The sequence below is a fragment of the Cladophialophora psammophila genome, assembly GCF_000585535.1.
Source record: "Cladophialophora psammophila CBS 110553 chromosome Unknown aczJe-supercont1.2, whole genome shotgun sequence".
In the NCBI taxonomy this organism is placed as follows: domain Eukaryota; kingdom Fungi; phylum Ascomycota; class Eurotiomycetes; order Chaetothyriales; family Herpotrichiellaceae; genus Cladophialophora; species Cladophialophora psammophila.
The window spans coordinates 372,510-385,196 of record NW_006912923.1 but is presented as its reverse complement, the minus strand read 5'-3'; the positions used below and the strand labels follow the sequence as shown (position 1 = coordinate 385,196).

At 52.2% G+C, this 12,687-nt stretch overlaps 5 protein-coding genes across 5 annotated transcripts; 3 read left to right on the top strand and 2 right to left on the bottom strand.

Moving 5' to 3' along the window:
- Positions 1–1,320: 1,320 nt before the first annotated feature.
- Positions 1,321–3,396, top strand: A1O5_01448 (uncharacterized protein; the record flags this gene model as incomplete). The annotated part of the gene is made up of 1 exon (XM_007742065.1): positions 1,321–3,396. The coding sequence occupies one exon, from the start codon at positions 1,321–1,323 to the stop codon at positions 3,394–3,396; it is 2,076 nt and encodes a 691-aa protein (XP_007740255.1).
- Positions 3,397–3,708: 312 nt separating this feature from the next.
- A1O5_01447 (hsp10-like protein) lies at positions 3,709–4,169 on the bottom strand (the record flags this gene model as incomplete). Its single annotated transcript, XM_007742064.1, has 3 exons — positions 3,709–3,733; positions 3,789–4,075; positions 4,167–4,169. The coding sequence occupies 3 exons, from the start codon at positions 4,167–4,169 to the stop codon at positions 3,709–3,711; spliced, it is 315 nt and encodes a 104-aa protein (XP_007740254.1).
- A 328-nt stretch (positions 4,170–4,497) lies between these two features.
- A1O5_01446 (uncharacterized protein) lies at positions 4,498–5,509 on the top strand (the record flags this gene model as incomplete). Its single annotated transcript, XM_007742063.1, has 2 exons — positions 4,498–4,635; positions 4,688–5,509. 2 exons carry the CDS (start codon positions 4,498–4,500, stop codon positions 5,507–5,509), a joined length of 960 nt encoding a protein of 319 aa, XP_007740253.1.
- Positions 5,510–6,632: 1,123 nt separating this feature from the next.
- Positions 6,633–8,369, top strand: A1O5_01445 (uncharacterized protein; the record flags this gene model as incomplete). The annotated part of the gene is made up of 3 exons (XM_007742062.1): positions 6,633–7,014; positions 7,098–7,652; positions 7,765–8,369. 3 exons carry the CDS (start codon positions 6,633–6,635, stop codon positions 8,367–8,369), a joined length of 1,542 nt encoding a protein of 513 aa, XP_007740252.1.
- Positions 8,370–11,034: 2,665 nt separating this feature from the next.
- Positions 11,035–12,362, bottom strand: A1O5_01444 (uncharacterized protein; the record flags this gene model as incomplete). Its single annotated transcript, XM_007742061.1, has 5 exons — positions 11,035–11,342; positions 11,389–11,793; positions 11,847–11,968; positions 12,021–12,257; positions 12,304–12,362. 5 exons carry the CDS (start codon positions 12,360–12,362, stop codon positions 11,035–11,037), a joined length of 1,131 nt encoding a protein of 376 aa, XP_007740251.1.
- Between the last annotated feature and the right edge of the window lie 325 nt (positions 12,363–12,687).

Below are 12,687 nucleotides of genomic sequence, written 5' to 3'. Positions count from 1 at the left end.
CGATAAGCACTCCAAGCTCTATCTACGCCCGCGAGAGCTGCATAGATAGGCGTTCGCGACGGGCGAATGGGGGACGAGATTGAGTCGCTGCATCAGGGCAAGGCAAGAACTTAGCCTCAATGTTTGCATGGATGGTAGCATGGGCATTAGCATGGCAACCCCGATCTTTCTTTTACGAGGCTTTCTGCCCGAATCATTGGCCAGATGCAATCTCAGACAATCATCATTCGACTATACATGCTCGACAGGCTGTTGTCTCCAAAAGGGGGCAAGTGGGTAACTTGCCAAGGGACGATGGTTGTGGCTTAAGGCCAGTTAAGGTTATCTTTTTGTGGGGGCCAAGAAGGCCTAATGCCGATGCGGAAGGTGCGGGCCTCCCGAGTTACATCCACTATTTCTCCGTTCATTACTCGGTAGTACATTACTGGCTACCCAGTACTTCCTACCGTATGTACCAGGATCGCAGCCAGAACAGCGACGATGAGACATTTATGCATGCTGAGCTTTCGCTAAAAAGCGTGATGTCAGGGAGAGGCGTCATTATCCTTCTTCAGCCGTTGTGCGCCAAACAAAATCCCGAGCGGAAAACAGCTAGACTAATGGATTCCCTAGTAGGCCGCGTGGTCCTGTAAGTGAGCCTGCAAAAACAGGCAGGGAAAGGCCGCTAGTAGCTACAGAACGGAGGACTCGGTTTCTACTGTATCATTCCACCCCGTACGGAGTCCGGAATGCGAGCTACTTCTTTCCTCTTTAATAGTTCACGTGACCTGACTCAGCCTTATCCCTACCCGGTAAAGTTGTCTCGTTCGGTTGACTTGCCTCAAGGGGCGTTGGCGCTTCAGGCAAAGATGGCCATCTAAGGCGGCGCCTCACACAATAAGGGGAAAGTCGAAAGATAGTAAAGGACAAAACACTGCCTAGGCAAATCAACACAGAATAAAGACTACCTAAACGTACATATTATCGTTAGTATTAGACTATGAACTTATGCACTATAGCGGGTTTAGTGGGGGGTTATGAATTCCAGCAAAAGCGCTAGTAACCACACCTGTAAAGCAGCCTGTTCTTCTCATGGATTCAGCAAAGTGCGCTCGGTGTCATTTTCTGGAGTACCTCGTACCTTGTTCTGAGCTTGTAGGCTACGAGGATGTGTTGCTTGCAGTCTCCCAACCTCAGCATACTCAATCAATAAATGACTTGGTGCCACCCTCCTCTCAAGACGGAGTGATATCCGAGCAGGTCCGCTCTCCCGCGCCAGGCTCTGAATCACTCTCCTGCCACGCCTCTTCGGCTACACTCGTCTCCTGTTGAATCATCGCGATGGATCCAAGAGGTCTCACGTTGAGGAAGAAACGCAAGGACCGCCCAACCATCAGTGCACCTCAGAATGCCTCAGGCCCAGGCATCGGCAGACCAGGACTCCCCTCGCAGAACAAGTCTGCTAACACCCTGACTGTACCGCGAGAACGTGATGCTCCCACCGAGACATCCGACCTTGTCAAACGCCGGTACTCGACAAGATATAACCAACTCCCCAACTTTAGCAACGCTGCAGCCCCAGCTGTCCCCTCCCTCCCTGGTCCTGGCACCCTCAAGCGCCGTTCTGGAGGTGGTTCTCCGCGTCGGCCGGGAGCAGGATCGACCTCACGGCCACTTGTCGTCGACAATGACGCCCTTCGAGACCCGAACCTTCAACATGAACGTTATGTTACCGAGCTCCTCTCCAATGCCTCAGAACAAGATATTCAAGCATATCAGAACAATTTGCAGCGGCTGAAGAACCGCAACTCTCAAGAGCTCCAGCAAAGCGTCTATCAGAACCGAACACAATTCATCAAGATCAGCAAAGAGGCGGAGAAGTTAAAGGCTGAGATGGCCATCCTACAGGGTCTCATGTCGGAGCTGACCGGCACACTGGGAACGGGGAACACAGGCTCTGCAAGCAGCCCTTTATCACCCGAGCTCAATGGCAGCTCCCTACCCAGAAGAAATACGAATAGGACTTCGGTCGCAAATTTGGAGCAGATGTGGAATATCCAGCTACAAGCACTATGGAAGAATATCGAGAAATCTCAAAAGTTCTTGCCCGCTGTACCTGGCCGCCATATCGTAGCAGAAACGGGCACCTGGATCGAGCTGGACTCGGCCACTTGGAAACCAAAGCGGCCGGTCCATATTGTGCTTTTGAACGATCATCTTCTTGTTGCGTCCAAGAAGCGCAAGAGGGTAGACCCTAACTCACCTCAACAAGGTCCCGCCCCTACTAAACTGGTCGCAGAGGAATGCTGGCCGCTCCAGGACATTGAAATCATCGACATGGCGGCCAATGTGGCAAATGGCGGGGCCGGGACACCAGCTGAGGAAAAAGCTATTGCTTCTGCACTGGCGATCAGATCTGGTGGGCGGTCGCTCACCTACAGACACGAGAAGCGTGACGAAAAGGCCAAAGGGGCTCTCTTGATGGCGCTCAGAAAAGCAACCGAAGATGTCCGAAAAGCCGCCAAAACACAGGAAGAGCAAAGCAAGCCTCTCCAAACCGAAAGTCTCAACTACTTCGCAGCTCGCGATCCGGCGTCGGCAAAAAATCCCGAAATCATCGAGAGCATCAACTCCTCCAAGGAGAAGCCCGACATCCTCATCGAGGTGGACGGCCGGCAACAGAATTTTCGCTGGGTTGAGGGACAAATCGACGATTTGGACATTGAAATCTCCCTACAACGCTTCAACGAAGCCGTCGAAAAGGTTGAGAAACTGCGCAAGATCGCCAAGAGCTTGAAGGGTAATTCGATTGCGCAAGAGTTGATCATCGTCAAAGTTGACGAGCGCGCCGGCAAGCTCGCCACGGTGCTCAGTCGAGAATTGGTCGAGACCCCGTCTTTCATGGAAGCCACGAAACGCAAGGTCGGCTATCTCATCCGCCTTGGATTTGAGGACCGCGCAAGAGAAGCTTACCTGAACGCTCGAAGTGAGACACTGACCAAACGAGCCCGACAATGCGTTTTCGAAGGCGATCTGCACCGCTATGTCTTCTCCATCTCCTACGTGTATTTCACTGTTGTGAAAAACACTGTGCTTATCTATCAAGCTGCCTTTTCGCCGTTGACGATCAGCGCGTGTGTTAAATGGGCGGATATGCATTTGGAGACGTTTAACACACTACTAGTGAGGCAGTTGAGTGCAATCGAGAAGCAAGGGAAGTTGTGGAGAGAATGTATGGACGTCGTGTGGCAGCATGAGAGGGAGATGTTGGGGGATTCCGGACTAGATTTTAGAGAAGTTATTGGTCGAGAATTGGAGGTCAGGGATATTCCAAGCACTGGAAAGCAGGGAGGAAATACTGGCGCTTCTGCAGGGAGCCGAGAGGAGAACCGGTCAAAGTCACGGCCAAGGGGGTAGCAGTGCTACGTGAGGAAATGCATGATGAGCGGAGAAGGCAAATATATTGGTACCACTTTCGAATCTACACAAGGTATATGCAAAAATGCACAACAGACTCCTGGCGCTTTTCGCTCGTGCTGGAACTGAAAATTTTTCCTTCCGCATTGCCTCATGTCGGACGATCGCAAGCTTGATGTTGATACGCAGGAGTACTGCGATGATGATACATGGTGTACATATGTAGAGTCTGTGCTTTCAATGCTCGTGGAGCAGCAAATTGGGCTTGTCTGAGGAGCCGGACTCTGGCATTGGGAGGTATCGGAGCTGCCTTTATTCGTTGATCTTTGCGAGGAGCCTTGATACCGTTAGCATAAAGATGCATCCTTGACAAACCTACAATTCGGACATACTCGTGATCTCGGAACAAATGGTATTCCTCGTCTCCCACTTTCACGGGGCTTCCGCCGTACTGAGGAATCAAAACCTTGTCCCCCTCCTTGACGCTCATTGCCATTCTCCTTCCCTCCTTGTCGAATCCACCGGGTCCCACAGCCAACACCTTTGCTTCGTTCAACTCCTTGACGCTGCTCTCGGGGAGATAGATACCAGCAGCTGTTCTTGACTCGGCCTTGATTCGCTGGACTAGAACGCGGTCGAGAAGAGGGACGAGGGATCGGATGCTCTTGAGTGCGGTAGTCTGTAGAGGTGTTTGTCAATCGACTGAATTTGCGAGGAACTGCGTCGCAACAGAAGCTTTCGAAGCTTCTCCTAGAGGGAAAAGAACTCACCATCTTGACGTGATTGGAAAGGCTCAGCGGGAAACTGGATCAACTATGGTATGGGAGAGCAGATTCACGCAAAGGTCTGTAACAAGTAAACAGATGATCACTTTTGAAAGGTTTCCGGGGACTTTTTTCTCGAACCATCCGCTCGTTACTCGGTAGACTTTCCTCGATCGAGCTCCGATAATGATTGGACAGGAAATGCCGCAAACTTTCCAAGCCGCAGCGCAAATTAAGCAAACAAGGCAAACATCCTGCGCTTCATCAATTCCCAGCCAAATACCAACCTCCAGCCCACCCTTTCCCCACCTTCAAAGAGCATTGTTCGATTGACAAGATGATGGACTCGGACGAAGATGATATTTACCCGGAGCACGACGAGGCGAACGGACATACGAACCAGGGTGAGGTGAAGATGGAGGATGCTGAGGACGACGAAGAGGAGGGCGAGGAAGTTGAGGAGGAAGACGACGAGGTATGAAATATACCTCAGGAATCAGAGATCGCGAGAGGCTGACTGCACTCAGGATGATGTCGACTTCATCATTGACGTGAAAGATGAACCAAAGACGGAGCCAAGCTCAGCACCAGGTTCGCAGACAAGGCGATTACCTGGACTTGGACAAGCTGGGGCAGATATACGGAAATCGTCATCGACTCCAACCCCAGCAATGAAAGCAGGAACGGCCGCAGATGCAAGAGGCGGATCCCAACCCCCCAATGAACGCCCTGGCACCGACTACCCGGCTCGACATACGTCCAAGATCGATCCGAACGGGAATCCCGTACACCCAGCCACGGGCAAGCCCATCATATCCACAGACTTTGACGTTGACTTTCCCTCGGAATCTTCCAAGCCGTGGCGCAAGCCCGGTGCAGATATAACAGATTACTTCAACTACGGATTTGACGAATTTACATGGGCATCATATTGCCTCAAGCAGCAACAAATGCCCAAAGAAGTGAAAGAGATCACACAGCAAGCAGAACAAATGAAAGCATTTGTAGAAGGTATTCCGGGAGGTGGCATACCAGGAATGCCCCCCATGCCAGGTGCGCCCGCAGCAGATATGTCACAAATGGCGATGCCCAATGAAGCGCAGATGCAGCAAATGTTCGCGGCAATGACATCCCAGGGTCTGGATCCGACGAGTATGGACCCTTCTCAGTTCATGCAATTCATGGCAAGTGGAGGAGCGGCGATGATGGGCCAGCCACAGCCTCCTACTGGGCCTTCTGCTTCATTTGCCGGGGGTGGGGGTGGAGTAGGCGGTGGATTCGATCAAGGCGGAGGTGGTGGTGGATTTGGTGGCCGTGGAAGAGGAAAAGGCGGGAGGAGAAATTGGTAGCGACAGTTTCGTCATCCGGACTCACCCGTCCACCACTGATCACGACTTGCTGTGTCGTCCTACCGCCCTGCTTGCTTCCAGCTCTACTATGCACGCATTGACGAAGCGGTTCAGACACGGCGAAAGAACTTCATAGATCGCTGCGCCTATATGGGTCGGCGATTTTCAGATTTGCTACCACGGTTTAGAAGCTACCACTCTAAGGCCTAACGAATTGCGCCGAGAAACAAGGTAGAAATTCTAACACCGCGCAGTAATATGTTGAGCTGGCTCATCAGAAGGCATCGCAACAGCCATATCCTGAGGTTGGGACCGGCTTTATCAAAAGATTTGGTCTTACCCGGCTTGCGGTCTAAGAAGCGAGACTAAGTCTCATGTATCAACAAAGAAAGCACCCTATTCCAAAGGAGTGTATTGCTCAAAGTTACTTTGTTGCCGTTTGGTCTGACTCCTGAACGATCTCAGCCTTGTGCACTTCCAAGGCTGTATCCACCCACACCCTTTGTTCCCTCTCCAGGCAATGCCCCGACTTTGGATGATGTTGGCCACATAAGGCATTTTCCCCTCGGCAATAGCCTCGTCTAATACGTAAAGTCAACCCAATATCTTGTCGGGAACGAGCTTCTTAGTGAGTAAGCTGATCAGGCCGGCCATTCTACAATTTGTTGCGCAAAGTCTAGGCCCCAACGTAACAGAAAACGGAGCGCGACAAGCTCCCAATGGAGACTCTTTAGATGGCCTTCTACAAAACTTACAATTCGAAGTGCCCTTTTGGGACACTTGAACTGCTTGTCGAGCTCATGAACACCCACATCGTTCGTTACGCTCGTTCTCCCACAGATCTTTTGGGCTCGACGAGCTGTAATCATGCAGTTCTACAAACACAGAGGTCAAAAATGACCGCGGGCCTTGCTACCGAGAGTTTATTTAGTCTTCTTGTCAATAACAATCAAAGGGTCAGCTTTCTCACAATGTCGGTTCCTTTCAGGCCCTTCCTGAACTCGCGACAAAACTTCAGGAAAATCCAAAGAGAACTATCAGAGCCCATTTCTGCGTTCATCTTCGCTCGAGCCCAACCCTTACCTAGCTTTTTAACAACGTGTTGGAGAAAACATCTATGGCGATGGCAGACTCCGTAACTGAACAACTGGAGCATCTTCGATCGCTGCTCTCCAAGTCGGAAGTCATACTACCGTCATCAGAGCTTTACGAGTCGCACACTTCAACATGGGCGGCTCAAAAGAACCTCTATCCGCGCCTCGTTGTCCGGCCCAGTTCAACACAATCTCTCTCAAAGGTTCTACGATACCTATCAAACACTGACCTAGACATGGCCGTCCGCAGCTCCGGGTACGGCTCGGCGTCGGCGAGGGACGTGGTCATTAATATGGAGTCCTTTGACGAATTTGACTATGATAAGGAGAATGAGGTTTTGACACTAGGCGCGGGACAGCTATGGAGAGATTATTATAACAAGATGGAGAGGGAGGCTCCAGATCATCACGGTATGTATTAAAGTTGGGAATCTCCCCTTCCACATGAGCTGGTTCCAGGCTGACTGAAGATTGTGTCCGTCTTACGAGAACAGTGATCGCCGCACGAACACCAGCCCTCGGGATCGGAGGGAGCATCCTCTCGGCCGGCTTCTCCTGGCTCGCCCGCCAGTATGGCAACACTTCCGACCCGGACAACATGCTCGACGCCGAGGTCGTCAAGATGGACGGGACCGTCCTCTGGGCCTCGCACGAACCTGACCTGTTGTGGGCTTTGCGAGGCGCCGGAGCCAGTTTCTGCGTCGTCACCAGGTTCAAACTCCGTGCCTATTCAGTGCCCCAGGACATTTACGCCGGGCCCATCATCATCCCGCGCCGCCAGCTCCCTCTTGTCGTGAGGGGCATTGCGGCCATGAACGCCCTCTCCGAGACCACCCTCGCCCCACAAGTCTCCATGGACTTGTATGTGGTGAGGAAAGAACAAGCGGCGCACATGGGCGCCACGGAGGACCTGTTCATCTTACAAGCATTCGACTCCCTGGGCGAGGAGCACGGAAGGTCTGAGGAAGGATTCAAATGGGCGCTCGCGATCCCCGGTGCGGTGGACATGACCAAGGTCACCAATCTCCGGGGCGTCTCACAGATGCATGGTACGTTGTAACTCTTCCCAACCCATGTCAGGGTCTAGCAGTGAGGGCTATGAGCTCCACAGCAGACAGACGGACACCCAAGCATGCAGCCAAAGAAAACAAAACTCTACAGGTACATATGGAAACCGGGAGAGAGAGGAAAAAGCTAACATAACCCCTCCACCTGGCGTCTTGTTCTGGGGTGGAGGAACAATTACAGAACAAGTCACCTCCCTCAAAGGCCGATTCAAAACATACTGGCAGCCCCTGACCGTCACGACACTTACTGAGAAAACCATCCTCAATGCAGTGAGCTGGCTCGACCGCGTCGGCGCGGCGTCCGGCGGAGCGATAGCCAACAGCGCACAACTTGTATTTGAATGCCTGTGTACGCGGGACTCGGCGAGCGGTCCTTCTGGGTCGGCCTGGCCGAGGCCAAAGGGGATGAAAAACACAATCATCTGCGCGGCGGGGTGCGACGCCGATGCCGCCGGCAAAGGCACAGAAGAAGAACATGACAATGACGACGACGGCCTTGCAGCTGCGCGACGGCTTTGTCTGGACGCGCCGGTGATGATACTCGGACAACAAGAGGGCGGCGAGCCTGTCCGATATGCGCCGAATGCGCTGGAGGAGTATCACGACCTGAAAGACGTGAGTATATGCCGTACCTTCAGACCTAGATTCATTCATCACCACACCCCCCCTCCTGTCCCAAAAGCGTCTAGCAACAGATAGTACCACCTTCCCTCCATTTTCCCCCCTTCGAGACTCCATCCCTACCTGTGTCGTCGGGCAAGGTTTCCCGACAAACTGTCTTCAAATCGAAAAATGCAATCCCTTCAGGAAGCCCTCTGGAAGGCAGAGCCAGAGTCAGAGGAGGTCTGGGAACCCGAGATCCGAGATCCTTCCGCCCACATATCGACCAACCGACCGATCAGTAGGTCGGTGGATTGATTGATGGGTTGAGGGAAAACGGTCTTCGATCCCGTACCCACTCTCCCATTCTCACCTTTTCCCCCAACATCTGACAATCTCCATTTACCTAGGTCTTCGCCGAGCACCTCCCGAACCTGTTCGCGCTGAAGAAGCACTACGATCCGCGGAATAAACTAAAGGGGCCGATTAATCTTAGTCTCCCTGCCTCGGCCACTGCCTCACGCCCGACCTAGATCCCGGTTTCAGTCTATATCTGAGTCTCAGTCCCAGATTGAGGAGGTAGATAGATGGTGGGATTAGATTAGACTGGACTGGACTGGAGAGAGGAGGAGAGGGGAAGAGAGGACGGTGATACCAAACAAACAGGAGGAGCAGGAGAGGACGGAAGACGGAGACGGAGGAAGAAGGGGGGAAAGAGTGGGTAGAAGCCCTTTCGCTGATACAGGTAGGTATTAATATCAATATCGGATTCCTAAAGTAAAGTAGGTACGGTCCACGTGAGACGCAGCCTCGTTAACGCTCTGTACGACAGATAGATTGTGCTTCTGTCGCGAGCTAGTACTACAGTCCCCAAGCCAATGCACACATCTTCATAGGTTCGTCCTGCAGATTGATCGTCTCGGATCTTCTCGAGCGGGCTCAAATGCAAAGAGCAAGAGCCAAAGAGCTCCATCGTCCAAGCGCCCCATCTTCAAACCCCGCGTCGAGTTGTGTGGATGTCTATCGCTGGACATTGATATCACTTGGATATTGATGCTCTGGCCACTGCAACCTCGAGTGCACGCACGGTCACCGTTCAGAGACAATTGGTCGGTTACGCGATCATGATCGTCCTGCACGGAATGTGTCCCAAACGGGACGTCCAGAGACAGTAGATTCTTTGGTCTTGTTCTTCCTCAGGTATACCACTCCAAGTCTTGACAAGTCGGTGCCTGTCTTTTTGTACATGGGAAAAAAGGTGCGGCCATATAAACTACTAGGATCGCCTACCTCTGTGGCCTCAGACGGAGCGTTTTCGGGATAGATGTTAGAGGCCTCGTTCAACTTGCGTTGCAACTAGATGAGCATATAGAACATCGCAGTGCGTGATGAGCAGAGATAATAGCTGCTTTGAATTTGTAGAGCTCCGCTGAAGGATTCTCAGAGCACTCTCGACAGAGCGGGGTTATTCGGCCATATTCCTAGAGACAAATGCTGAGCGAGACGTACCAAGTCGACGTTTCCAAGCACATCTCGAGCATACCATCAGACCAGAGCCATGTAGCCCGTGCAAATCCACCAGCAATGGTTCAGGAGATGCGTCGCTTTCCAATAACTGTACTACAGCTCGTATCAAATCGCTCGAGAAGGAACATATCTCCGGCAAAAGCTGCAATCGTGTGTGGCATTCTTCACATCGGCCGGGGAAGATCTCTGATTTTCAACCTGTGGCCTATTCATTCGACGAATTATTCTATAGGCTTTCTCTCCGATGCCCTCTCAGAATTTGGACCGGGCTCTGGTTGCAGATCTTGATCTTGCCCTGACGAGTCACACTCTCCCCAGCTCATCGCATCCACCGGTTCCTTCCATTCGCATTCAATGTACGAAGCCAGAGGGGATTCTATAGGTGCAAGTCGTTGTATCTGTGGCCGCAGATTGTGACATCAAACGGGAAGATCCTTGATGGCGAAAGGCTATGTCCATACGGACCAAGGTTGAGTAGGAGGGTTCCAGCCAGGCCATGGTTCGACATCAGGAATAATAGCTGCGAGTTCGGCAAGCCTGGGGTAGTCTTTCCTATCCAGAACGAGGACAACAAGATCGGATTGTTGAAAATGACTTGGAGACCAATCCCTGTTGGCCTCTGTGGAACTGTTTCACACTCAAGGTTCGTAATCTTGCCTCCGAATGAAACCAGCCGATCAAAACATTTCCCATTTATATCCATTGAATCTACCTTGACAACATCCGCCATCACCACATCGGCACGAAGAGGAGCCTGTAAGCGAGCTTTGATGGCGCAACGGACTGAAGATAGTTTTGAATTGGGGCTGAAACTCTCGATCGCTGCGTCCTGTCGCTGGCTATGATTTCCTGCCCAAAGCCTTGTTGTCACTCCACGACAGCATTCGTGGAAGGCGCCATTTATGGAACGATGACGAGCTTATGTTGGCGCAACACTCGTGAAACCAATCGACGGCCGCTGCAGAGATAGGAATGCGCCAGATTCTTCGATGGATCGTGCCTTTGTGGTGAATAACCGAGATGGAGGCCAAATGCAGGAGCAACAACTTGCCGGCTCCACGGAAAGAACAACTTCGACGTTTGCCAGGAGAACTTTGTATGACTTGCTTGTCTCGGTCGTAGCACTTCGCACCTTATCTGAGCTCAAGCATAGCCCGCCGAATACGGCACAGCCGAACCTGTTTGATCCATACTCTGCCGCGGCGGATACAAGATTTTGTCCATTTGCCGTCAGCCTTCAGTGCGCGCCGAGGGGGTCAGGCATAACAGCATATTCACTGAACCTTGGCCCCAAGCCTAGGGATCCAGAGGTCCCTGCTCGACCGACTTTCATGCCTGAAATAATTGGACTGTAGTTTCGGGTTGTATGTTTGACTTTGCTAGAGTGGTTGTTCTGACGACGAGACCAGCCTGGCAGGTGATGGCTAGCCGGAAGCTGAGAACGCGACCCTGTCGCTGGAACGCCGGCTTGGTTGACACCCAGACGAGAGTGAGCCGGTAAGGCTACTCGTTGCAGAGGCGTTCCTGAAGTAGTCACCAGATTTGCTATGACGGGTTAGTAGAAATAGACCGGTCACCTTTGGCCACGTACATATTCTAGATATCCGCGGTCTCTCCGGTGGCAGCATGCCTCTCTGCTCGCTGCCGCTGACGCTACTCCCGGATCTCTGATGAGGATGGAGTCGGCCTGGTCCTTCTTGCAGTCGGCCGTAGTCAGGAATTGACCTTTGTGGAATGTTGAGAGGCTCTGGTGGATAAACCGCTTGTCTTGAGGCAATAATGGGCTGCTCCTTCTTGGTATGTGGTAAGGCATCCATGGATTGTAACGTCTGAGCCACGTCGTCGTCAGCGAGTGGTTGCATTTTCTCCAACATGACTTTCTGCTTCAGAATATCGTAGAGCTTCTGAGTCTGTGCCTGCTTCTTGCTCTTTTCCTGATACTGATCGAAAAGCTGAGCATATTTTTGGTCCATTGAATGTCGATCAGCAGTGAGTTCTTCGCAGAGGTCAGTGGGCTTTTTCTCAGCGGACATAATTTGCACGTTGTACCCTGATTTTGCGTCTCTAGAGCTTGGATTCGAGTATTGGCATCATTAACAATCCTTTCAACTTCTGCATTGAGCTGGTGGTACCTCTGCATCAGGTTTCTGGCAATGTGTTGCTGATATGCACTGTCACTCTTATCAGAAGAGTCACACAATGGACAAATGCGTTCAACGTCACTGTTCCTGAGCATTCTGGTATGTCCAGAACGAAAGCGCCCTCTGAGTACATTCCATGATAGTCGCAGGGTCAAGGCCACAGAGGACGCTGGTCTTGAAGTCCTCGGGGGGGTTCACCAGATTGCGGACGGCGTCATGGGCATTTGGTAGGTCGGTTTTGCAGACCGGACAGCGACGCTGGTCCCGAGGTGCGGTAGATAAGCCAGTCTTTTCGGCACAGGGGACGCAAAAGATGTGCCTGGAAGATGTCAGAATGACGATGGCAAGGTGATTATCAGGAGAACATGCGCGCAAGTTGTGACAATCGCTTCTGTCGTGAGCGCAGTTCGACAACTGCCCCCATGTTGGCTGTTGCACCGGAGGTGCTGGTCCATTGCTTCGGCTTAAAAAGAGGAGATCTGGCAAGTGGTTGAATCGCGGCGGGATGAGAGACGGGCAGAGGAGAGGCGGCAGAGACCGTGTGTCAGAAAATCAGCAGGTGGGAGGAGGGAGGAGGGAGGTGGTCGGCTACTTTCTTGTCCAGCCCAAGACAGAACGACCTTGAAGCTCAGCCTTGCCCAATCAGCCTTGCCCGTCAGCCCACCAGCCTTGTCCGCACCTGCCTCCTGTCTTGAGTCTCCGCAAGGCCCAGCTCATCTTCCATGTGATATTCACTCTGGCGAGTCCCA